The 21,543-nt window shown below is 43.2% G+C and overlaps 2 protein-coding genes across 8 annotated transcripts in view; both read left to right on the plus strand.

Annotated features, from left to right (window-relative positions):
• The first annotated feature begins 1,761 nt into the window (after window positions 1-1,761).
• On the plus strand, window positions 1,762-11,401 carry chmp6b (charged multivesicular body protein 6b). The gene is made up of 8 exons (XM_078279162.1): window positions 1,762-1,990; window positions 3,424-3,533; window positions 4,384-4,471; window positions 4,564-4,650; window positions 4,766-4,831; window positions 5,149-5,229; window positions 7,354-7,426; window positions 8,105-11,401. Exons 1-8 carry the CDS (start codon window positions 1,928-1,930, stop codon window positions 8,152-8,154), a joined length of 618 nt encoding a protein of 205 aa, XP_078135288.1. The 5' UTR covers window positions 1,762-1,927; the 3' UTR covers window positions 8,155-11,401.
• Window positions 11,402-17,725: 6,324 nt separating this feature from the next.
• Window positions 17,726-21,543, plus strand: part of baiap2b (BAR/IMD domain containing adaptor protein 2b) — a 98,253-nt gene continuing 94,435 nt past the window's right edge. For all 7 annotated transcript variants that reach the window (XM_078279412.1, XM_078279413.1, XM_078279414.1 and 4 more), the window contains exon 1: window positions 17,726-18,024. In XM_078279412.1, the coding sequence (XP_078135538.1) occupies window positions 17,977-18,024 (48 nt within the window). In that variant the 5' untranslated portion in view covers window positions 17,726-17,976. The remainder of the gene's footprint in view (window positions 18,025-21,543) is intronic.

Here is a 21,543-nt window from a genome sequence, read left to right on the forward strand (position 1 = left end):
TGCAATGTAGGGTATTTGTTCACAAATGCAAACATTTCTTTGAACTTTGTCGTACTCCGATGTTCATATGTGTTCTGTGGGTTTAACAGTCAGTTTCAGTAACATGTAGCCGCCCAAATAACATCAGCTTTTTTTGCACTTCTCTTACCCCTGCTTCAAGAACAGAAAAAGCATCACAGTTAGTCGGAAGTATTTCACACAAAGAAAACCAAACTTTTCTTTGGCATTGTTGAGCTTTCAGGCAACTGGCAATGAAAGTGGAGCAGGTTTCATTTTGTTTTCCTGGTGGTGGTAAAGTTGCACTATTTCTGGGAAATTTTATAACCTTTCTTTATATTATGCAATCTTTGTAAGATTATCTGTGCACTGATTTTATTTTTTTAAAGACTGGTTTAGCTGTGTGCTGTATTTCCCTCTTGTATCACCCCATGTCTGGATGGACACTTGTCATTAATGAACTCTCTACACAACCTTTTCATGAATAAATGTTAATCCGAGAGATTGTTTTGCCCTTTTTGTTAATGATGGACAAACCAGAAAGCTCCTGGTGAGTTTGGAACCATGTTGCATCACCTGCAAGTTTAATAAGTTCATTTTTTTTCCTGCAAGGATAGGCAAATATAATTTCAAATCTCACAAGTAACCCCAATGTGCTTTACTTTAAAATGCATGAAGCAAAAAGTAACACGTAGCTGCAAGTGAAAGTGTAAGTGCTGCCACTTAATATGCAGCTAACAAACTTTACATTTTTCATTATTCGGTTTTCTTATTTTTTATTTGCTTCCGTCACCGCACGTCTAACTTTTGAAAGTTTTATTTTGAAGGTCTTTACCGGAAGTCATATTATGCTATTATGTCTGACTTGAGTTGGTAGCTGTCATGAGTGGTCAGTACCCTCTAGTGGTCTCAGTGTGTAACTGCATCTCTACCCGGAAAATGTATGATAAACATTTTCATCTTTTGTCTACACTTCCCTTTTTTATTTTGTAAATTTCCACCTCATTATTTATGCGGTTGCATTATTTATGCAGTAATGTTTGGTGTACCCTGATGCTGGTGACGTTAACGCGGGCTAATGTGAGATTCTAGGTCAAGAGAGCCCTGTAGTGGCCACATTCAAGAACTGCAACACAAGACGTTCATAAAGTTTGCGTCAATGCAGACGTCGCCTAAATCAAAATCAAATTACTGAGAGAGACATGAGATGGAAAGGGCATAACGAATAACTAATAATAAAAAATATCTTTTAAAGATTTGATGTTAATAATGATAACAGTAATAAATACATTATACCAAATTGGTTAAAAACTAAGGAAATGTGCACCATTATTTTCTATTTTAGACAATTATAATATAAATTAAATACAGGGAATTGTAAAAAGGAAACTTAAAATGTGTATACATTTTTTTTTAAACTAGGCAATGTATAATGAAATAAGAAAAACTGAATAAAAAGCTTGAATCACCGGAAGTCACAGTAGGCTGTTATGTATGCATTGACGCTGGTCTGACTAATGCTATGCTGCAGTTCCCCTATGTGACCACTGGAGGGCGGTACAAACTCATCATTCTATAAACATTACACTCAGTTTGTACTTTATTAAAACTGACGTCGGTGCAGACGTGACGTGTACTCACGTCTCTGTTTTGTGTTCAAGGCGGCCGTATTATTCGATGATTTAATAAAGGTCAAGGCTCCTTTTTGAAATGATTTGTGATATTTTTTCCAGATCTCGTTCCTCCGGTTTTTGTCCCAGCTCGGACACCGTACTTCCTCATGTGGGTGTGGACAACAGATGACTACACAAATAATGGAGGAGAAGCTACACTAGTCTGCTTCTTCCAAGTTAGAATAAATAGTTTCAAATCGGATCAGTTTCATATTCCCTTTCCTGGTTTGGGAGTGTAGCTGTGATGCTTTATCAGAATGGGAAATCTTTTTGGAAAGAAGAAACAAACCCGAGTGACAGAACAAGACAAAGCGGTTTTGGTAAGTGTCACAGCTAGCTAACGTTAGCTAGCTAAAATCACTAATTGTTATTAGCCTCGACACTGAACGTTCTTTTCATTGACGGCAGCAAATCACGCCAAACTGCTTTAAAAAGTGTGGCAATTTAACAAACTTCCATATTAGTAGTCTTATACACCCATTTCATACAACATAACCTCACCATTTCAGCGTTCTTTAAGTTACTCTTCAATTCGGCACGAAAATAATATAATAAATACTGTTTGAATACTGATTTTTGTGTGTTGATAAACTCAATCCCATATTTGGTTCTCCCCTCAAATTGCACGATTGAGCCGTAGCAAACAGTTTAGCTACTTTAACCAAAGTGGTGCTCAGCTAGTTAAGTGCCGATTTTAACCAGGCTAAGGTAAGTCAGGCCTCGCTAGTTTTGGTGAAATATCGTAAAAGTGCATGTTTCACTGCAAATATTCAGATTGCAGCTACTGTCGAGTATGACAGAGCTGCCTGTAATGCCACTGACAGCTATAGCCTCTAAAGCCAGTTAGGTCGTTGTAGAGCACAACAAGATGCTGCTGTTAAATATTAATTAATTATTTTGAAATATATATGAGTGCAGTGTTTTCCCTAGCTTTGTGGAAGACTTATGTGCACGTATTTGGCGGGGGGTTAGGGTTATGATGATAACCCAGTCTTAGCGCCACTTACTGGGGCTTGGAGGTGAGGTCAATACCCAGGCTTGGAGCCTGTTTGTTAGGGTTAGGAGGGAGGCTGTTGGCCGTGTAGGTCAATGCCCAGCCACAAAGGCACTATCTGGGGCTTGGGAGGGAGCATGGGGGCCCTGGAGGTCAACACACGGCCATAGAGGCACTTACTGGGGCTTGGGAGGGAGCATGGGGGCCCTGGAGGTCAACACACGGCCATAGAGGCACTTACTGGGGCTTGGGAGGGAGCATGGGGGCCCTGGAGGTTAACACACGGCCATAGAGGCACTTACTGGGGCTTGGGAGGGACATTTTGTGTCTCTTTGTAGGATTTTGTCTCTTTGTATCCGGTTTTTGGTAATTTTTGTTTCCTTTGGGGCTGTTTTGGGTCTCTGTGGTCATTTGGTGTCTCTTTGTAGTCGGTTTGTGCCTCTTTGTGCTAGTTTTGCGTCTCTTTCTCACGTCACTGTGGACCGTTATTAGCACCGTATCTGTGTCTAAAAAGGGGGTGCGCGATCACGTAGGCTTGTATCATGACGCGTCGACAGTTTTGTTGTCATTATTTAGAATTCCTCATGGGGGGGGGAGACAGAAACTACCCACTATAGCTAAACTTAAAGCTAAATAAGTCCAACTCCAGTCATTCGATCATTCAGCTTATGTGCTGCACCTAAACCTTATAATGGCAGGGGAGACCCTGTGGGTGTAAATGTGTTTTGTGTGGTCATGTCTCTGTTTTTGTCTCCGCAGCAACTGAAACAGCAACGAGATAAGCTGAGGCAGTATCAGAAGAGAATCAACCTGCAGCTGGAGAAGGAGAGGCTTCTGGCCAAGCAGCTGCTGAAAAATGGCAAAAAAGAGTTGAGTGTGCAGACCTCTTCCAGTGTAGCAGTGTAGTGAATGGGTGCAAACAGAGGAACGGTCACTAATGGATGAGGACGCAGTCGATACAGCTGACGTATCCCTCCGTGTCACGTGTTGTGTCCTTTCAGCCAGAGTCATCTTGTTTTGGGGTGAAAAAAACCTTCTAGAGGAATTCCATATTCATGTTAGAAATGTTTCATACATGTTCAGCTCCAGGATTTCCATATACCCACTTAAAAATGCCCAATGACACACAACAACATACTTGCCATTATTTTTTTTTATATATATATTATTATTATTTTTTTTTTTTTTTCTTCTTCTTCAAATAGGCTAAATAAAGGGATTTTCACCGTAAATTGGTGCATCAAAGTGTATCCGAATACAGGAAATGAAGTCGTTGACGCTCAAAACTTCCCTGGGGGAGGACACCCAGACACCCCCCAAAAATAAAGGCAGATTCTGGCCAATATATTACATGTCATTTACCTGACGCTATCCAAAGCGATCTGTGATCATCCATAAACATATGTTTCTCTGACCTTAACTATTAATCAAGATCATTCCTAATTTCTGCTCATTTTACTCTGTGTAATGTACCGATAATTTCACGTAAATGATGTTTATTCACCATCAATTCCTTAAAGAAGTGTAAAACTAGTGGTAACAACTCATGACGTTGGCCAAACAGATATAACCTACAATTTGGTAATCATTAAGAGAGGCTACTTTATGTTTTATAAACGGGCAAACCGAACCGGAGGACACCCAGTGCATGGTTGACAGGAAGTCAAAACGAGGGTTAATGAAGTGCTTCTAACTGGACTGTATTTTGGGTTCAAACAGGAAAGCGCTCCTCTTGCTGAAAAAGAAGCGCTACCAGGATCAGCTTCTGGACAAGACGGAGAACCAGATCGGCAACCTGGAGCGCATGGTGAGGGACGGGGAGAGCATTCACGGTGAATAAACGGCACTCGGCGTGCACCCGCGGCGCCTGACGGCTCCTCTCTTCTCTGTGTGTTTCAGGTCCAAGACCTGGAGTTCGCCCAGATCGAAACGAAAGTCATCCAAGGGCTGAAAGTGGGGAACGAATGTCTGAAGAAAATGCACGAGGTAGGCGATTGGGAGGGTTCCGATGGAGTGTCTGTGTGATCACACGTCTGATGCGTCACATCCTCCCCCTGTATCCATGGTTACTGATGCACTCTGGTTTCTCCCCCCCCGTTAGGTGATGTCTGTCGAAGAAGTCGAGCGGATTATGGATGAAACCCAAGATGCCATCGAGTACCAAAGGGTGAGTTACACACACGTACACACACACACACACACACACACACACACACACACACACACACCTCTGGTTTTCTAGGAGCCATTGTTTTAAAGGTGTCGAACGTGGGACACTCTCTTATTGGGAGGGTTTTAAGACGACACTTAAAGGTCTCAGCAGTGGGGGGGGGGGGACCTAATAAGAATGGGAAGTTTATTCCACAGTCTCTGGGCCACAAGTGAATAGGCCTGCTCACCCTTTGTTTTCATCCCAGACTGTGGAATAGCTAAGAGATGTTCTGTCAACACACGTTTGAAGCTGTCTGTTGTTTGTCTCCACAGCAAATAGACGACATGCTGGCCGGCTCTTTCTCACAAGAAGACGAAGACGCCGTGCTGGCGGAGCTGGAGGCCATCACTCAGGTCGGTCTAATCGCCGTTATGGTTTCAGGTCCACTGTGACACACACTTTTTTTTGTGACGGCAGACAGATCGGCCCACTTCTTTCCAGCATCGCACACTAGTGTTCTCGCCACCTGCAGTGTAGGAGCCACACATTGTATGTCGTTTATGGCCTCATTTATATTATTTATTGATTATTATATTGTGCACTTATATTGTAGGTTGGTGGGCGTTTTCATCGCGGTTTGAGCGGAAGTGATAACATATTTGTTTGCTTCACCTGTAAACTCATTAATGAAGTAACCAGTGACTGTCCTTCCTTTGCCGTACCTGAAGTTGCTGCATTCTGGCTGCTGTCTGTAGATTCCTTCATGCTCAGCTCGTATTCTTCCAGATGTTTCATACCAGATGTTGTAACAGCGGTGATGTTGTGTATTGTTTAGGGTCCTCGCCACCACCAGACTAATCAGCATTGCAGATTGAACATGTAGCTGGACTTGAATGGCCTTCTTTTGACTGAAAGTACTGCCAAACAACACTTTTTCTGCTCACCAGTTCCATTTCCACTTCCTCTCAGCCTGCTGCATTGAACGCTCCACCTACGTAAACACCTTCCTGTAATCAACGGCGCCGTCATCACTTCGACATGATTGGGTTAATACATGGTTGTCCACCGCGGGGTGACGTCGGCTTGCTTTTCTCCAAAAGTTGACTCAGACTTAACTTTTTACCTCAGGCCTCAGACAGACAGTTCTTTACTGGACGGTCTGATGTGTGACGACAGACGCCGTGTGTGTGAACGAGTGCTCAGCCAGCGCCTCACTAGAGCTAGAGCGTTAGGAACGGCTATACCAGTGTTTCTCAAAAGGGGGTCCGTGTCCCCCTAGGGGTACTTTGGAGGACTTCAGGGGGTACGTGAGATATTTAACAAAATGTTTAATAGTTACAAGGCTTGTTGTCCAGAACATTGTTCCTCTTTATGTAGACTATTTTTTTTTTTTTTCCTACCAAAAATGTGACATTTGTGTCGCCTCCTTTGGACCTATTCTTGCCTTCCTTCCTTCTACTGTCCTTCTACTTTTTACAAGTTTCTCGCTTTTTTCGAAATGATGTCACTGTTTTTTAACTAAAATTTTGAAATTTTTCGTTTTTTCGACCTATTCCTGCCTTCCTTCCTTCTTGCTACCGTCTTTTTCCAAGGTTTTGTCTTTTTTTTACAGTTTTTGTCTCCTTTTCTCACCAGCATTTAAATGTTTTCCAGTTACAAGTTGTTGTTGAGTAAACCTATCGCTGACAGCGCTGTACTGTTCCTCCTTATAGAGACTTTCTTTTCTACCAATAATGAATGGGTACTTGGCTTAAAGAGTCTATTCACAAGGGGTACGTTATTGAAAACAGTTTGAGAACCACTGGGTTATAACTATGTTTACCTTTTATCATATCGCGTGGCAATGGCACCAGCCTGCTACAGTATAACCACACAGACCTCTACACACATCAGACCGCTCGCCTGGAGCTCACCTATTCTCCGTAAAGAAACCTCACCGGGAATTTCAGCCTGCACGCACGGCTCGTTCAGAGAATTTCTCTTATTTTACGAAAATAGTTCACTGAAATGTGTTTCTGACAAGTTTTCTATGTGAGAAATCATCTGATTGCTGATCCCGTCTTCGTTTTAGATCGACAACGGTCACTTTAAAAGATTTAGGGAGTATTTGAGAGGCGGAGAGTCGAGCCGGCCGCTCCTCATTTGCATAAAGTAGCCTGGATTCAACTTTATGCAAATGAGGAGCAGGCGACTCGACGCCCCCGCTCCTAGAAAGTCACCGCGGCGCTACCAGCATGCATTGCTGCTCCCATAGACAATGACTGGGAAGCGGGGACATGAAGCTGGACAATGGACACGTGCGGTTAGACTCAGGTTTTTTTTTGGAGGTTTGACTCCAAAAATCTTATTTTCTTAGCTCAGTCATCCGTGTGTTTGAAATTGAACTGACGTCTCTGTCATTCTCGTCCCCTTCATGTGTTTGAAATTGAACTGACGTCTCTGTCATTCTCGTCCCCTTCATGTGTTTGAAATTGAACTGACGTCTCTGTCATTCCCGTCCCCTTCATGTGTGGTCTCCGCTCTGTTTGCGCCCTCAGGGAGACGTCGAGCTTCCCGAGGTTCCTGAAGACGAGCTTCCAGACGTCCCAGAGGCCGCAGAGGAGAAACCAGGTTGGTTCTCTTTTTCTCTGTCCCCCTCTGACCTTTTTATTCCAAAATTTAAAATACAAACTTTTTTTTTTCCAACAGTTTAGTCGTCTTTTTCTACACTTTTGTCACTTTTCTCGATGTTTTTGTCATTTTTTTCAAATTTCTTTGTCACTATTTCCAAAGTTTTTGTCGATTGTTTTTTTTTTTTTTTTTCTGCGCTTTTTGACGTTTTAGTTGGTCCCCCCCCCCCACGTTTTTTTAATCTTTTTCTGACATTTTTCTCCCTTTATTCAACGTTCATTTATTGTTTTCTTATTTCAAATGCTATGAAATTGAATAAAAAACCCATATTCAATGAAACAGATCATTTATTTGACTTGTGAAGAGCGTTGTATGGAATCCACGTTACTTTTTTTGACAGTTTGGTTGAAAGAAACCCAAATTTCTGATATAGAAGCTTTTTGAAAATGGGTCAAATTTTTTCATTTTTCTCCCATCCCAGAATGCTGTGTGGACAGGCCAGACCCTCCTCCGCAGCGCTGTGGAGGAAGGTCTGGCAAAGAGAGACTAAGGTATCGGGACAGAAAAAGTCTGAGTGGCGCATCCCGAGTTTCTCAGTAAAATCCCAATCGTTCTAATCTCAGAAGTGTTTGTCCATACTCCACCTCGTAAGTCTGTGAATGTGTTTGTTTGTTTCAGAGAGGGATCGTCCCAGAAAGAAGCAGGAGCGCGAGATGCTCGCTGTGTAGGAACACGGCCGACCCGCCGGCTGCTGGGAACATCTTCTCCACGACGCTCCAGTCCAACATTAACCTGCAGCCAAACACACAAACATTTGCTGGAGAACTCTGTGACGCAGCGGCCACAGCCTCCTTCCGATACCGGGCTTCCTCCATCTTATCCGCGGCCGCTGCTCGGCGACACACAGAGGGACCGGTTCACCGCGGCGCCCTCCACTCATTGGAGAAATGTGAACCATTTAAGACCTGTGAGATCAGATAATTGTGCCTAACCTTTGTTTCGATTCGTGTCCATCACTAAGTCATTTTACATACACGTTGATGTAACTTAAATGCACGGATGTGTCGGCCATTGTTATGTTGTTAGTCTATAAGGGGGTCCGTTCAGCCAAATCACTCAAAGACTTTTTCATCCACTCACATAGTTTTATCGTCATGTTTTGGTTTGATTTGTTCAGGTTTTGGGGTTTTGTGCCTCCTGTCAGTCCAACAGGAGGTGAGTGGGATTTCATTTGTGACGCTCAGGAAATTGAAAAATGTAATTTAAAGGTGCTCTAAGCCATGTTGGGTGACGTCACTTCTTGTTGACGTTCGAAGTATTGTCAAACAAAACGGAGACTAGCTCGCCCCTCCCTCCTCCTCATCCCGTCCCCTCCAGCTCCCTTCCGCACCCCAACCCCCCCCTAATCCTCCTTGTCGGTTATTGGCTGGAATACTGTTTATGTTTGTTTTTATTGCTGTTTGTGGAGCCTGGGCTGTCTACAGAGACCGTGTTTTTTACAGTGTGTTCAGGGGACAGGCAGCTAGCAGATAGTGAGGAGATGTTTGCTGTATGTGACAAAAAATGTTGTAGCCTAAAAAACGCGTGACATCGCTTAGAGCACCTTTAAAAACTCGGCAGAAACATCTCTTTCCAGAATACAATGCCCACGTTATAATACTTATAATCTTTATAATATTAATAATCTTTATGTATAGAGCACTTTTTTTAAACTCTGTGTAACAAAGTGCTTCTCAAAAGAAATAAAAACATCAGGGTTATAAAAGAACAAATAAAAACTACCGGATGTTTAACAACCTGTACACGTGTATGTAGGAAAAGAATCCTTTTAAAAGAATAAAAGACAGTTCAAGCTCAAATAAAATCAGGAAAGGCTCTCCGATGAAAGCATGTTTTAAGAAGGGACTTAAAAGAGATCGTTACGCTGTTAACCCACAGACCGTGCTGTGAACACTTCTCGTTCGGAAGCAGACGAATGTACGAGCTCGTGTTTTCTTTGCTCTTCTGTTCAGGCAGATTTGCAGCCAGCCAGCCAGACCCCGGTCGGGCCAATCGCAGCCGTTTATCTCACACGGGGCCGGGTTTGATACGATGACAACTCGCGAAGTCTTCACGCAAAAATAGACAATGGCGTCATTTTTGGCTCGCGCATCCTCGCCCCAGGGACACTACGGCGAGCGTAGTAGGAGGAGCACAATTCTTCTTAAAAAAAACAACCGCTGTTAAAGTATTATTTCCAAAAACACTCGTTCCCAGACGTGTTGATGCTACGCCATCACAGCTAAACAGTCAACATGTCGTTCACCACGGAAACCTTGGCAAAACGGTGCACACCATTTAGAGATCCGACTGAAATCAAACCGTTTTTCTTTTTGTCTCCTACATCATACATATCTGCTCTGTAAATCACGTCCTATGTTGAGAAAACATAGGACACACCAAAATGGAGACATTTATCCATATATTTTTTCAGTGTCATGATGGCGCGTCGTGTCTTTGCACCCATTTGTCAGAACTAGGGATGCACCGAATCCAGATTTATGGGGTTCGGCTGAATACCGAATCCACTGGTTAAGATTCTGCTGAATACTGAGTCCTCGTCCCGTCCTCAGTCCATGAACACAGTCAACACATTAATGAAGTAAACAGTGACTGTCCTTCCTTTGCCGTACCTGAAGTTGCTGCATTCTGGCTGCTGTCTGTAGATTCCTTCATGCTCAGCTCGTATTCTTCCAGATGTTTCATACCAGATGTTGTAACAGCGGTGATGTTGTGTATTGTTTAGGGTCCTCGCCACCACCAGACTAATCAGCATTGCAGATTGAACATGTAGCTGGACTTGAATGGCCTTCTTTTGACTGAAAGTACTGCCAAACAACACTTTTTCTGCTCACAAGTTCCATTTCCACTTCCTCTCAGCCTGCTGCATTGAAGCTCCACCTACGTAAACACCTTCCTGTAATCAACGGCGGCGGCGTCATTACGTCGACCAGCGTAGTGCAAGCGTAGGGTTCGGTTCGGTGGAAAAAAAATTCTAATGTTCAGCAGAAACCCAACCTCATCAAAAAGCCCAATATTCAGCCGAATCCTGGATTCGGTGCATCCCTGGTCAGAATACTGTTAGCTTTGAGTCTACGTAGATGGAGAACTTCCCCCAAATACCCTATTTTCATTATTTTATTAATAAAAACATTGACCAACACTGACATTATTTTAACTGCAAAAAGGAATGACAATGTGATTTCAGTCAGACTTTAAAATCTGGGCATATGAAACCAAAACTATCTGCATTCCCAGACAGCAGCATGAGTGATGAAATGTTTTTCTTGTAATCTTAGTGAACTAGCCCTTTTTAATTTTGCATTGTCTGCCTCAAGTCGTCCCCAGCTGGCGGGCTTCGCCTTCAGTTATTTGACCCACCGGGGAACTTTTTCTAAAGTACCGACACATTTGCATAAGCATCCGGTTCGCGGAATATTCCCTCACTCTGACCCCCTTTCTAGCAGCTTAACTAATCTAATTCTCTGCTCCCCTTGTGGATTAGTTCAGTGTCATTGGAGAACGGGCTAATCATATCGTCTGTGGGTTTACTTATGGAGCCCAGACAACAGTCGTTAATCCCTTCAATGTAATAATAACTTGACACGTCTTTACCCACCGAGTGTTATCACAGGAGCCTGTAATTATTTTCCTGTGACGCGATTCGCTTGTATAGATCTGTGGTAAATTGCAGCCAAAAAAGATGGCCTACATTCGTGAGGCTTAAGCTTGTGTATCTTTGAAGAACTAATCTGTAAATCAGTTAATCTCACAGACAGAAGAAAACACTGATGACTAATACTGACAGGCTGCAGACGTCATTTCATCGGCGCAGCATCACACCGGTAGTCTTAGGTTTTGGAAATTGTACCTTACTCTCTCTCTCTGTGTGTGTGTGTACATTCTTTTTACAATAAAACAGTTTTTTTATTGTCATCTTCTCTGTTGCCACACTGCAGGCCACAATTACAATGTTCCACAATTGAACACAAGATGGCGACAAATATTTTCAGTCGGGAGGGATGTGATTTGGTTTGAGTCGGTGCATATGCTACAAGGCAGAACATGTAATGCTACAGGAGACTGTGGTACTGTCAACAGTTTGTTTGTCCCTTTTCCGTTTCAACATGACCTGGCGTCAGTTAGGTTTAACATTTAACACATTTGGGAGGGACTTCCTGCATTTTAGTGAATTGTTATGCTCCAATTTGTACCTTTTCTGCATCGATTTAAGGTGGAAATGTCTCGGTACTTCATGCTTCAAACGTGCGTGGTTGCCGGATTACAACCGTTATTTTTGAGGTTGCATACTGCCACCACCTACTTTCAGGGGTGTCGGACTGGGGGGGGGGGAAGGGGACTGAGTACCCAAGGCTCCTCATGTGAGGGGGGGGCCCAAAAAGATGCTAGAATGAATAGCTGTAGGATGCGGGGAGGGGTCCATATAGAATGCCTTTCTACAGGGTCCAGAATTTTGTGCTACGCCCCCTGCCTACTTCACCCGAGGCATTGTTGCGTCTATGTGTTGCGTTCTAGCAATTTGTCGAATATAAAAGTCCTCTTTACTTCTACTTTATGACTACTTTTTTATTGAGTGGATGGTGGGGGGGGCAAATGTATGCACACCCCCAAAATCTACGCCTATAAACACGACGGTGTCCCCGTGCACAAAGCCAGCTCCACAAACACATTCTTTCCCAGTTTGGTGTGGAAGAAGTAGACAGGACTGCACACAGCCCTGACCTAAACCCAATCCAACACGTTTGAGATGAACTGGAACACCGACTGCGAGCCAGACCTGATCACCAACATCAGTGTTGGACCTCAGTGATGCTCTTGTGTCTGAATGGGAGCAAATCCCTGCAGCAGGTTCAACATGTGGTGTCTGAAACCAGATGAGTGGAGGGCTGGAGGCTGTTGGAGCATCACACGTTTCAAAAAAAACAACAATTTCGATTCAGTAACTTTCAAGAACACATTGGCCTTTGGGTGTAATGATTGTCCACATAATTGAAAGATTTTTTTGGGGGTAATTCATTCAACAGGACAGCTGACAGACAGGAAAGGGGAGAGAGAGGGTGAATGACATGCAGCAAAGGGACGCAGGTTGGAATTGAACCTGCGGTCGCTGCGGCTAAGACTAAGCCTTTGCACATGGGGCGCCAGGTGAGCCAGGGCACCACATTGTACACATACTTTTGGCCATCTCTCAAACCTAGATTTTTAATGTCAAATGAAGATGCTGGAAGGTTAGATTTAGACAAGATAACCCATCTAAACCCTTTCTATCTGCATTTCTTTCTATTTGCTCCTACTGGACTAAAGCATCAGTTAGTTAAATGTTGCTTACAACAGCCTTGGAAGTGTTTTCATTACACAATGCCTGCATGTGTTTTGACATTTCGTTTGGACCTGTTGCGAGCCTGAATTGGCGTCTTTGTCTTTGTTACTGGACTGACTTGAATGGAGCGGTTAGTTCATTCGTCAGCTGACTGAGCACTACAAGACCACCGGTGGTGTGTGTGGGAGTGGGCGACGCACACAAACAGGAACCTGAATGTCAGAGCGCCACGCTGATGAATCAGACGTGGATCTGAAGTGTAGCTAAATAGGCTGAGAGGACGATGGTGAGTAGGATGGGCATGAAGGGGAGTCAAATGCTGCTGAATGGTTGCTTCAAGTATGTAGGTGTGTGAGTGTGTGTCCTTGCCTACCTGACTACACCTTCACTGTGTACTGAAAGTGTACACACACACACACACACACACACACACACACACACACACACACACACACACACACACATACATGCATAGCTGTGTTAACAGTTTTAAAATCAATTCTAACCAGTGCCTTGATACCAGAATGTCTTTCAACTTTTCTGCAAGGTCTCTGGTTTGAGATCAACCGGGGGCCCTTGTTACATGTTATTCCATATTCCCTGTTTTTTTTTTTTTTTTTTAATCAAATCAAGGCATAAAACTCTAAATAAGTATGTCCAAAACTCTGCCGCCAGGGTTCTCACCCACACCAAGACCACCAAGAAGGCAGCACATCACCCAAATCCTCATCCACCTACACTGGCTCCCAATTAAGTCCTGCAACACATATACAATCCTCCATCTCACCGACAAATCCCTCCATGCCCTGGCCACACATTACCTCTCCGACCTCCTCCATCCATACACCCCACCCCGAAACCTGCGGTCCTCAGACACTGGTCTGCTCTCCATTCCCCACACCAGACTCTGTACCTTCGGAGACAGAGCCTTTAGTGTTGCAGCCCCATCCCTCTGGAACACCCTCCCTGCAGATATCCGCAATGCTACATCCCTGGGCATTTTTTAAAAACTCCTGAAACAACACCTGTTTACCACAGCCTACAACCTCATTTAGCTTTGCCACAGTAATTCTGTAAAGTGTCCTTGGTTTCTTGAAAGGTGCTATATAAATAAAAGTTATTATTATAAATACCAACAAAAATAATTAAAAAAAAATGTCTTAGGTCAAGTTTTAAGACTAACTTTGGCTTCATCCAAAAGTAATAAAATCTGCCAACAGAACTAAAGTTCAAGTTCAATTAACACAGTTAATCTAGTTAGTTTAAATATATAGCTACACAGCTAGTTAGCTTAGCAAGACCGGAAACAGACGGGGTAACAGCTAGTATGGTTGTCCTGCACTCAGCCAAGAAACATTCCTGCCTATACACTCCCCCCGTAAATACCACAACTTGTCATTTTTCCAGTTTGTTCGGTCAGTTTTAATGTACAAATGTGAGACGTCCGTTCTCTGGGATATGTTTTCTTGCTAATCGAATGTGTCCATCTTGAAACAAGCTAACCGGTGATTAGCTTATAACGCTAGCCTTCGGGGCAGAGGGTAAATCGCTATTACTTCTACACCACTAACAAGGCTCAAAATGGCACCACACTTCAATTTACCCTCTGCCCCGAAGGCAGGAGGTCCTTGAGAGGTTTCCACAGGGTCCCCAGCCAAAAGGGGAATCATTCATTTCCACTATAACTCATAAACTATGACTATTTACTTTCAGGTTTTTGGAGTGGCAACGGTGACCTTTTCAAGAAGCTGGTTGAAGGAATGAAAGAGGGACGCTGTGTTCACACGCTCTAACGAGTCCGCCATCGGTCGAAAAACCCAGAATATTATGTGCAAGGGGGATGGCAAACCCCCTCAATAAGCAGTCAAGTCTCATCTCATCATTTTTGTGACTTAAATCTGACTCGAGTCAAAGTAACAGCTCTGCATACAGACAATCTGAAGCTCAGTTTGAGTTCAAGTCTTCAAAACCAAGTCGCAAGTTACTTTCAAATCTTTCTGGTGTCTGAACGCTGACAATTAAAATGACACAGTACTTGAACATCCTCTTAAATCTGTGTTTTTAGTGTCAAATCATTTCATTGCACAGTCCTGAGAATTACATATTCAAGGTCTGTAGCTGTTTTATTCTGGGTTTTTTCCAGGTCAAAATCTTAGACTTGAAGTTTGGAGTTTTCTCAAGTCCTCGTTGTTGTGACTTTAAGTCCGACTCGAGTCTCAAGTCTATGGCTCTGCTTATTACTTGAACTAACCGTGATTAACACTCATTATCTCGATTTGTTTATGCATAATTAGACTTCAAGATGGACTGATTGGCAATCGGTAAAAACATAAACCTACATTCAATTCTGGAAACTAATTGTTGAATAGTTGCAGAGGAATAAATCAGTAGCCTCGCTGACCGTGTTTCTGTTTGCTTTGGTGAAGATCAAACATGCCTGATTCATTTTCACTAACCGTCTGCAGTTTGGTCTCCTCGGGGTCTGCTTTAATCAGCTGGGACAATCAAAACCAAATCAGCCTGTTGGGGTAGTTCGCTGAGGTTCCACTTTATTATTGGCAGAATAGAAAAAGAGTGACTGTCCTTTCACACCGGTCTTCTTTTTATCTTCTGCTTTTTATAAAAAAAAAAATTCTCATTCAAAGATCATTCAGATCGTGATGCATAGGCGTCATTTGTTCGCATAATTCGTAAAGAAAAAAAAACCCATCCCGAAACAGGTGTAATGTTTTGAATATGCAAAAAGTATAATTATTATAATAATAATAATAATAATAATAATAATATTGACATACATAAAGACAGTTGCATGCAGAAAGGGCACAAATTGTTGTAGAAATATCGCAGCATTTGATGCTCAAAATTTCCTGGGGGACGACCACCAGACTAGCCTGGTCCTACCAGACTCTGGTCCATTAGCCTGGTCCTACTAGACTCTGGTCCATTAGCCTGGTCCTACCAGACTCTGGTACACTACCCTGGTCCTACTAGACTCTGGTCCATTAGCCTGGTCCTACCAGACTCTGGTACACTAGCCTGGTCCTACCAGACTCTGGTCCATTAGCCTGGTCTTACCAGACTCTGGTCCATTTCATTGGTCCAGAGAGTCTGGCCACTCTCCATTGACATTGAAGTGTTAACTTCCTTGAAGGCGGGTACTCTGTTGAAGTTTAAAACTATTGGATCTGCCCAGAGCCACTCTGGATCTGCCATAACCAATCGCTAACGTTTGGTCGTGACGTTGGCTTAGCATCGCTAGCGTTAGCCTTAGCCAACTCCTTCACCACTAACGGAGCGAGCTGGAGAATCAAACTGTTCCCGAACCCCGTGGGGAGGAGGGCCACAACATCATGGCCACCAACACAACTCAGCAAAGATTGTTCTTGGTCGGGCTTTAACTTCTGGATATTCGGCAGCGTTGCCACAACGGACCGAATGGCTTCGCTCACATCTTTCTCCGCCAGCATTACGGAACTACAACTCAAACTAGAGCAAGACCTCAACGTCATCGTTCTCAGCCACTCCCTCTGTTCGCTGATTGGACCGGTAAAGATGTGGCCGGAGAAAACCCAAGAATATACCGCGAACCCAGACGCAGTACGTAGCCAGGCTACCACCAGACACCCCGGTTATAATTTGCCCCCCACCCGCCCACAATGTTGAAATAAACGTTTTCACTAGATAGGTGGAGATCTAAACCCCCTAATGTTGGCCCAAAGTCACGCCCTTGTCGTGATGTGTGGGATTCCCCAACCCACCATACAAGGCTTTAAAATCTAAGAAAACGTGGCTCCATCCCACTCATCCCAACCTGAGCCCACTCAGACAGAAGGAGTGGAGCCAAAGACAAATATAGAGCAGGGTAAACAAATAGACAGTTATCTCTTCTCACGGGAATATTAAATAATGCATGGTCAACACAAACAGTCCTTCCGGCTGATAGTATCTCAGATGTTTTATTTATTAAAATACAGCCTAAATCCAGCCACAGGAAATTTGAGGGAAGGTGCCTATAGGAATATCTTGAACATATCATAGTGATTTGATTTTTGGATAGATATAATCATACAGTATTGCACAGGCTTGATGTGTCTGGAGGTGCTGGGTCAGGTCTTCTGTTCTGAATGGTCGTAGCAGAGGCTGCGCGTGGGCAGCGTGTGACACAGCGGAGGAGGCGTGGCTCTTTAAAAATGCTGTGCTGCATTCACAGACTCACCGTAAAGTCCAAGTGTGGCACTTTCTGCTGCTTTGGGTTGGAGTTAGTCATTAAGCTACTTAGATAAGTAATGCTAATACGAGAAGCAGAAAGCAGAGTGGCAAGAGGAGATGTTTAAATGAAATTACTAGGACAAAATTAGTGATAAACGCTAGGATAATTAAAACATTTAAGGATAAAGTCCCGTCAACCTGACTTCAAAATTTGTGAAGATGCCAAAAATGGTCAGTCCTAAAAAATATAGATAGATGCTGACTTTCTTCAGGAAACACTAAATATAGATTATTAAGGCTTTTAGGCTATATATATATATAATCATAGCTATTTATATTTAATAAAATATATTTTTATACTTGCATACTATTCTATACAGTGTTTTATTTTAATAAGACTGTTGTACAAAACACTATATAGTAGGCCTACACAATTTACTTTATATCATAATTTTATATTCATATACTTTTGTTTTCCTTTTCTTTCTTTACCTAAGAATGGTCAGATTCAAAGATACACATATGCCATTTGATTTGGTCCCTAACTTTAATTACTTATAAAAAAGACTTGCCTTGATGTAGGAAACATTAAAATATCTAACAGAACTTGTCCTATGTTTTCACCAGCAATGGAGGAGTTCATAAGCTTAATATTTCCCACCTCCCTTGAAGGCAGCACCGCCCCTCTTGAAGTGAGTCCGCCTCTGCGCTCCAGCCGACAGCCACGGACTGTAACTGGCTGCGTGGGGAGCCGGTGTGGGCGCAGTGGAGGACTTTCCTATAAAAGCAGGGATCCCGCGGACAGACGAGCCTGTCTCTCTGTCTCCGGCGGACCAGAGACGCGATTCCCCGCCAACACCTTTCGATAGTTCTCCCGTCACAGTTCGGAAAAAAAACCATCTCAGTCTCACATAAAAAAGGGAATTCATAGTTTGTGGTTCTGACTGACTCTCCAGCAAGGATGTCCCGGACCGACGAGGTGCACCGTATAACAGAGAATGTCTACAAGGTGAGAAGGCATGTTTGGTAGTTTGTTTCCCTGCCGATGAGCATACGTCCTCCTGCCGCGGAGGGACACCTGCTGCACCGGTATAGGCTACGGCTGGTTAAAGGACAGACAAAGGATAACTTTGACTAAGTTGACTTCTCAGCCCGTGTCTTGTCAGAACTGCCTCTTCTGTTATGATGGAATTAGAAAGAAATTTCTAAGAAAAAGGTTGTTGTTTTTTTTCCCTCGAAAATGCTGGTTCACATCTGAGACCACTTGGTCGTAAATCTAGCTCACATGCAGAGGCTGATGTTAGTCTACACATGCAGCTGATTGTTTTCCTTAAAGGTTAACTAGTTCATTATTTAGCCTTTTAAAAATGTTAATACAGCTCGTCACAAGTTATTACAGTCAAAAGTGATGTCTTCAAATCACTTTCTCAAGTCAAATTACAGCAGCAAGACAAGTAATCGATTAACTGAACAGTAGCCTAGTCTTCTCATCGGCGGTGAATGGATTCATTGATTTGTTTAAACCACTCTGGAAGCACCCAACCTCCCCTCCCTACTCTAATGCTGTTTTTGCAATAGTGGTGCACAGAGCTGCAACAATTAATTGATTAGTTGTCAACTATTAAGTTAATCGCCACCTATTTTGATAATCAATTAATCGGTTTGAGTCAAAGATTCTCTGATTCCAACATGTTAAATGTGAATATTGTTCTAGTGTCTTCTCTCCTCTGTGACAGTAAACTGAATATCTTTGAGTTGTGGACAAAACAAGACATTTGAGGACGTCATGTTGGGCTTTTTGGGGAAACACTGATTACCATTTTTCACCATTTTCTGACATTTTAGAGACCAAACAATTCATCCAGAAAATAATCCACAGATTGCTAGCTGCAGCCCTAATGGTGCATAAGTCTGTCATGTGGATTCCTCTCGCTGCGACCAAACTGACAGTTTGCCTCGGGGCAGTTCAGTTCAGTCAAGCTGCTCCCACATTGCAGAGGAGAAGCTGTCACCTCCTCCTGCAAGCAGCTGGTTTAGATGTTACCTGTGTGAGGGAGAGCACACATCATTGATTCATAGAGGTTTGGACTAGCCAGACCTTCCTCCGGAGGAAGGTCTGTCAATGCGAGACTATGGAAACATGAATTGGTCATGTGACAAGGGCTGGGAAGATTGTCAGAACAGGCAGCCAAGTGATAGTACTCTGATCCGATGGTAATCACAATTGTCAGATTGACAGCACTCTAGCCCAATGGATATTGAGGGGGAGCCAGTGCCACCCTGTGCCCTCCTTATAGCCCCACCCCTGCCTCAAATTGGAATTACAAGCTGCGATGCTAGGTTCAATAGTTCAATACCGATGCAGCTAGGTGACTCGAGTCAGAGGAAGGAGAAAAGAAAACACTAAATTGCTCAACGTCAGAGGTGTTCTAAAACTCTCGACACCGACCAAACTTACCACCCTGCACTTGTTGAAACTTGAGAGGCAAAAGGTGACAAACTCTCAGGTCCTCCGTTGTTATTTCTACAAACAAAGCTTTGGAGTTTGGATATCGTCATATCGTGATATGACCCAACAAGAGGCAGGGTGTTGAAAATGAGACTTTAGACGCTACCGCGAAATGATTGGAGTCATTTCAGATTGTGGTTGACTTTAAGCTACGTGAAAGCACACACCTAAAGACCAACATGGCCGCTTGTTCCCTGAAGAAGCTCTAATTAGGGATCAATGGTGAGCAAGGAGTAGACGCCTGATGTTGTGACCTGTAGGAGGTTTCTTTGGATCGCTAATAGCCGGAAAGAGGAGGAGGAGGAGGAGGAGGAGGAGGAGGAGGGAGCGGAGGAAGGTGGACAGAATCTAAACTGAATGGGGGGGCTGGGACTACGGTGTATCATGAAGCAGTTTCTGTATGAAAAGTAGTGCTGAAGTGATTAGTTGATTGTCATTTATCAATCAAAAATGACAATCCCTCTGTTTCCAGCCAATCCAATGCGAGGCTGCTTTTCTCGGTTTGATTTCATTTTAAATGGAGGATCTTTGGGTTCTGGACCGTTGTTCGGGCAAATGAAGCTATTTAGAGATGCTATATTAGGCTCTGGGAATGTGTGATGGACATTTCCCACAGTTTTTTTGTTTTTGTTTTTAAGATTATTTTTTTTGGGCATTTCGGCCTTTTAATGGATAGGACAGCTCAGACATGAAAGGGGGGGAGAGAGAGGGGGAAGACCTGCAGGAAATCGTCTCAGGTCGGGCTCGAACCCTGGACCTTCTGCGTCGAGGACTAAACCTCTGTATGTGCCTGCTGTACCAACTATCACCAGCTATTTTAATAATAGTTTAATTGAAGCCATGCAGCTTGTCAAATGTAAATACTTCCTTTTTTTTTCTTTTTTTTTTATACTACTCTATAATAGAGCTAGGCGATATGGACAAAATCGAATATCACAATATTTTTACCAAATACATGGATGTCGAGGCTGACTATTGGTGCTTCCTCAAAATATTTTCCCAATGAGATTTGTGATAAATATTCAACAATAATGTGGATATAATGACTAAGTGGGTAAAGGCAAATAACAGAACAGTCTGTTAAGTTCAGAAAATGACATCACTTTACAGTAATGTAGCCTTTAAAACCAGGAAAACACAACGCTTGTCACATTGCGATGTTACGATATCCAAAATGTAAGACGATATTTAGCCTCATTTATCGATATGTTATCGATATATATTGCCCAGCCCTGCTCTATAACAATACATCAAATATCTTTGAGTTGTGGGCAAAACGAGGCATTTGAGGACGTCATCTTGGGCTTTTTGGGAAACACTGATCCACATTTTTCACCATTTTCCTGACATTTTATAGACAAAACAACTACTCCACTCATCCAGAAAATGACTGACACATTAATCCACAATGAAAAGAATTGGTAGTTGCAGCCGTGGCTGCAGTGCCTTGGCAGGAGAACACTAGGGGTGGAGAATGAAAATGCCATCATGCAGAAATGCAGCAGTGGGGCTTCTTCCTGTCATCAGCAGGCTGCATCATTACAGAGTCAGCAGGAGCGAGGGGAAACAGAGGGCCGCTGCCAGCTTGACCCTCTGCTGGCCGCTGATTGTAGCAGACCGATGCTCGCTGGTGTGGCGATCGCTGCTGTCGCCCCGAGTGTTTTTGAGCCGATCCAATGGCGTGTCTGTGTGTGTGTGTGTGTGTGTGTCTGTGGTTGCGATGTTAGAGAAACTAACAGGTCTTTATTAATTCATTAAATGCATGGAAGATGAAGTGGCCCAGAGGTGCCGGCTCCCATTAGATAGTCTGTTGGGTCACTGAAGAGAGAAGGTAGAGGCGGAAATGTCAAAGATTTAAATCATGCAGCACAGAGATGGGGATCAGGAACATCTATTACACAACATAATATCACAACTAGGGCTGCAACTACCGATTATTGTCATTGTCGAATAATATGTCGCTAATTTGTTCGATTAATGGATTAGTTTGTTTGGTCTCTGAAATGTCAAAGTGTGGAT

The sequence above is a fragment of the Sander vitreus genome, chromosome 21 (genome assembly GCF_031162955.1).
Source record: "Sander vitreus isolate 19-12246 chromosome 21, sanVit1, whole genome shotgun sequence".
NCBI classification, from domain to species: domain Eukaryota; kingdom Metazoa; phylum Chordata; class Actinopteri; order Perciformes; family Percidae; genus Sander; species Sander vitreus.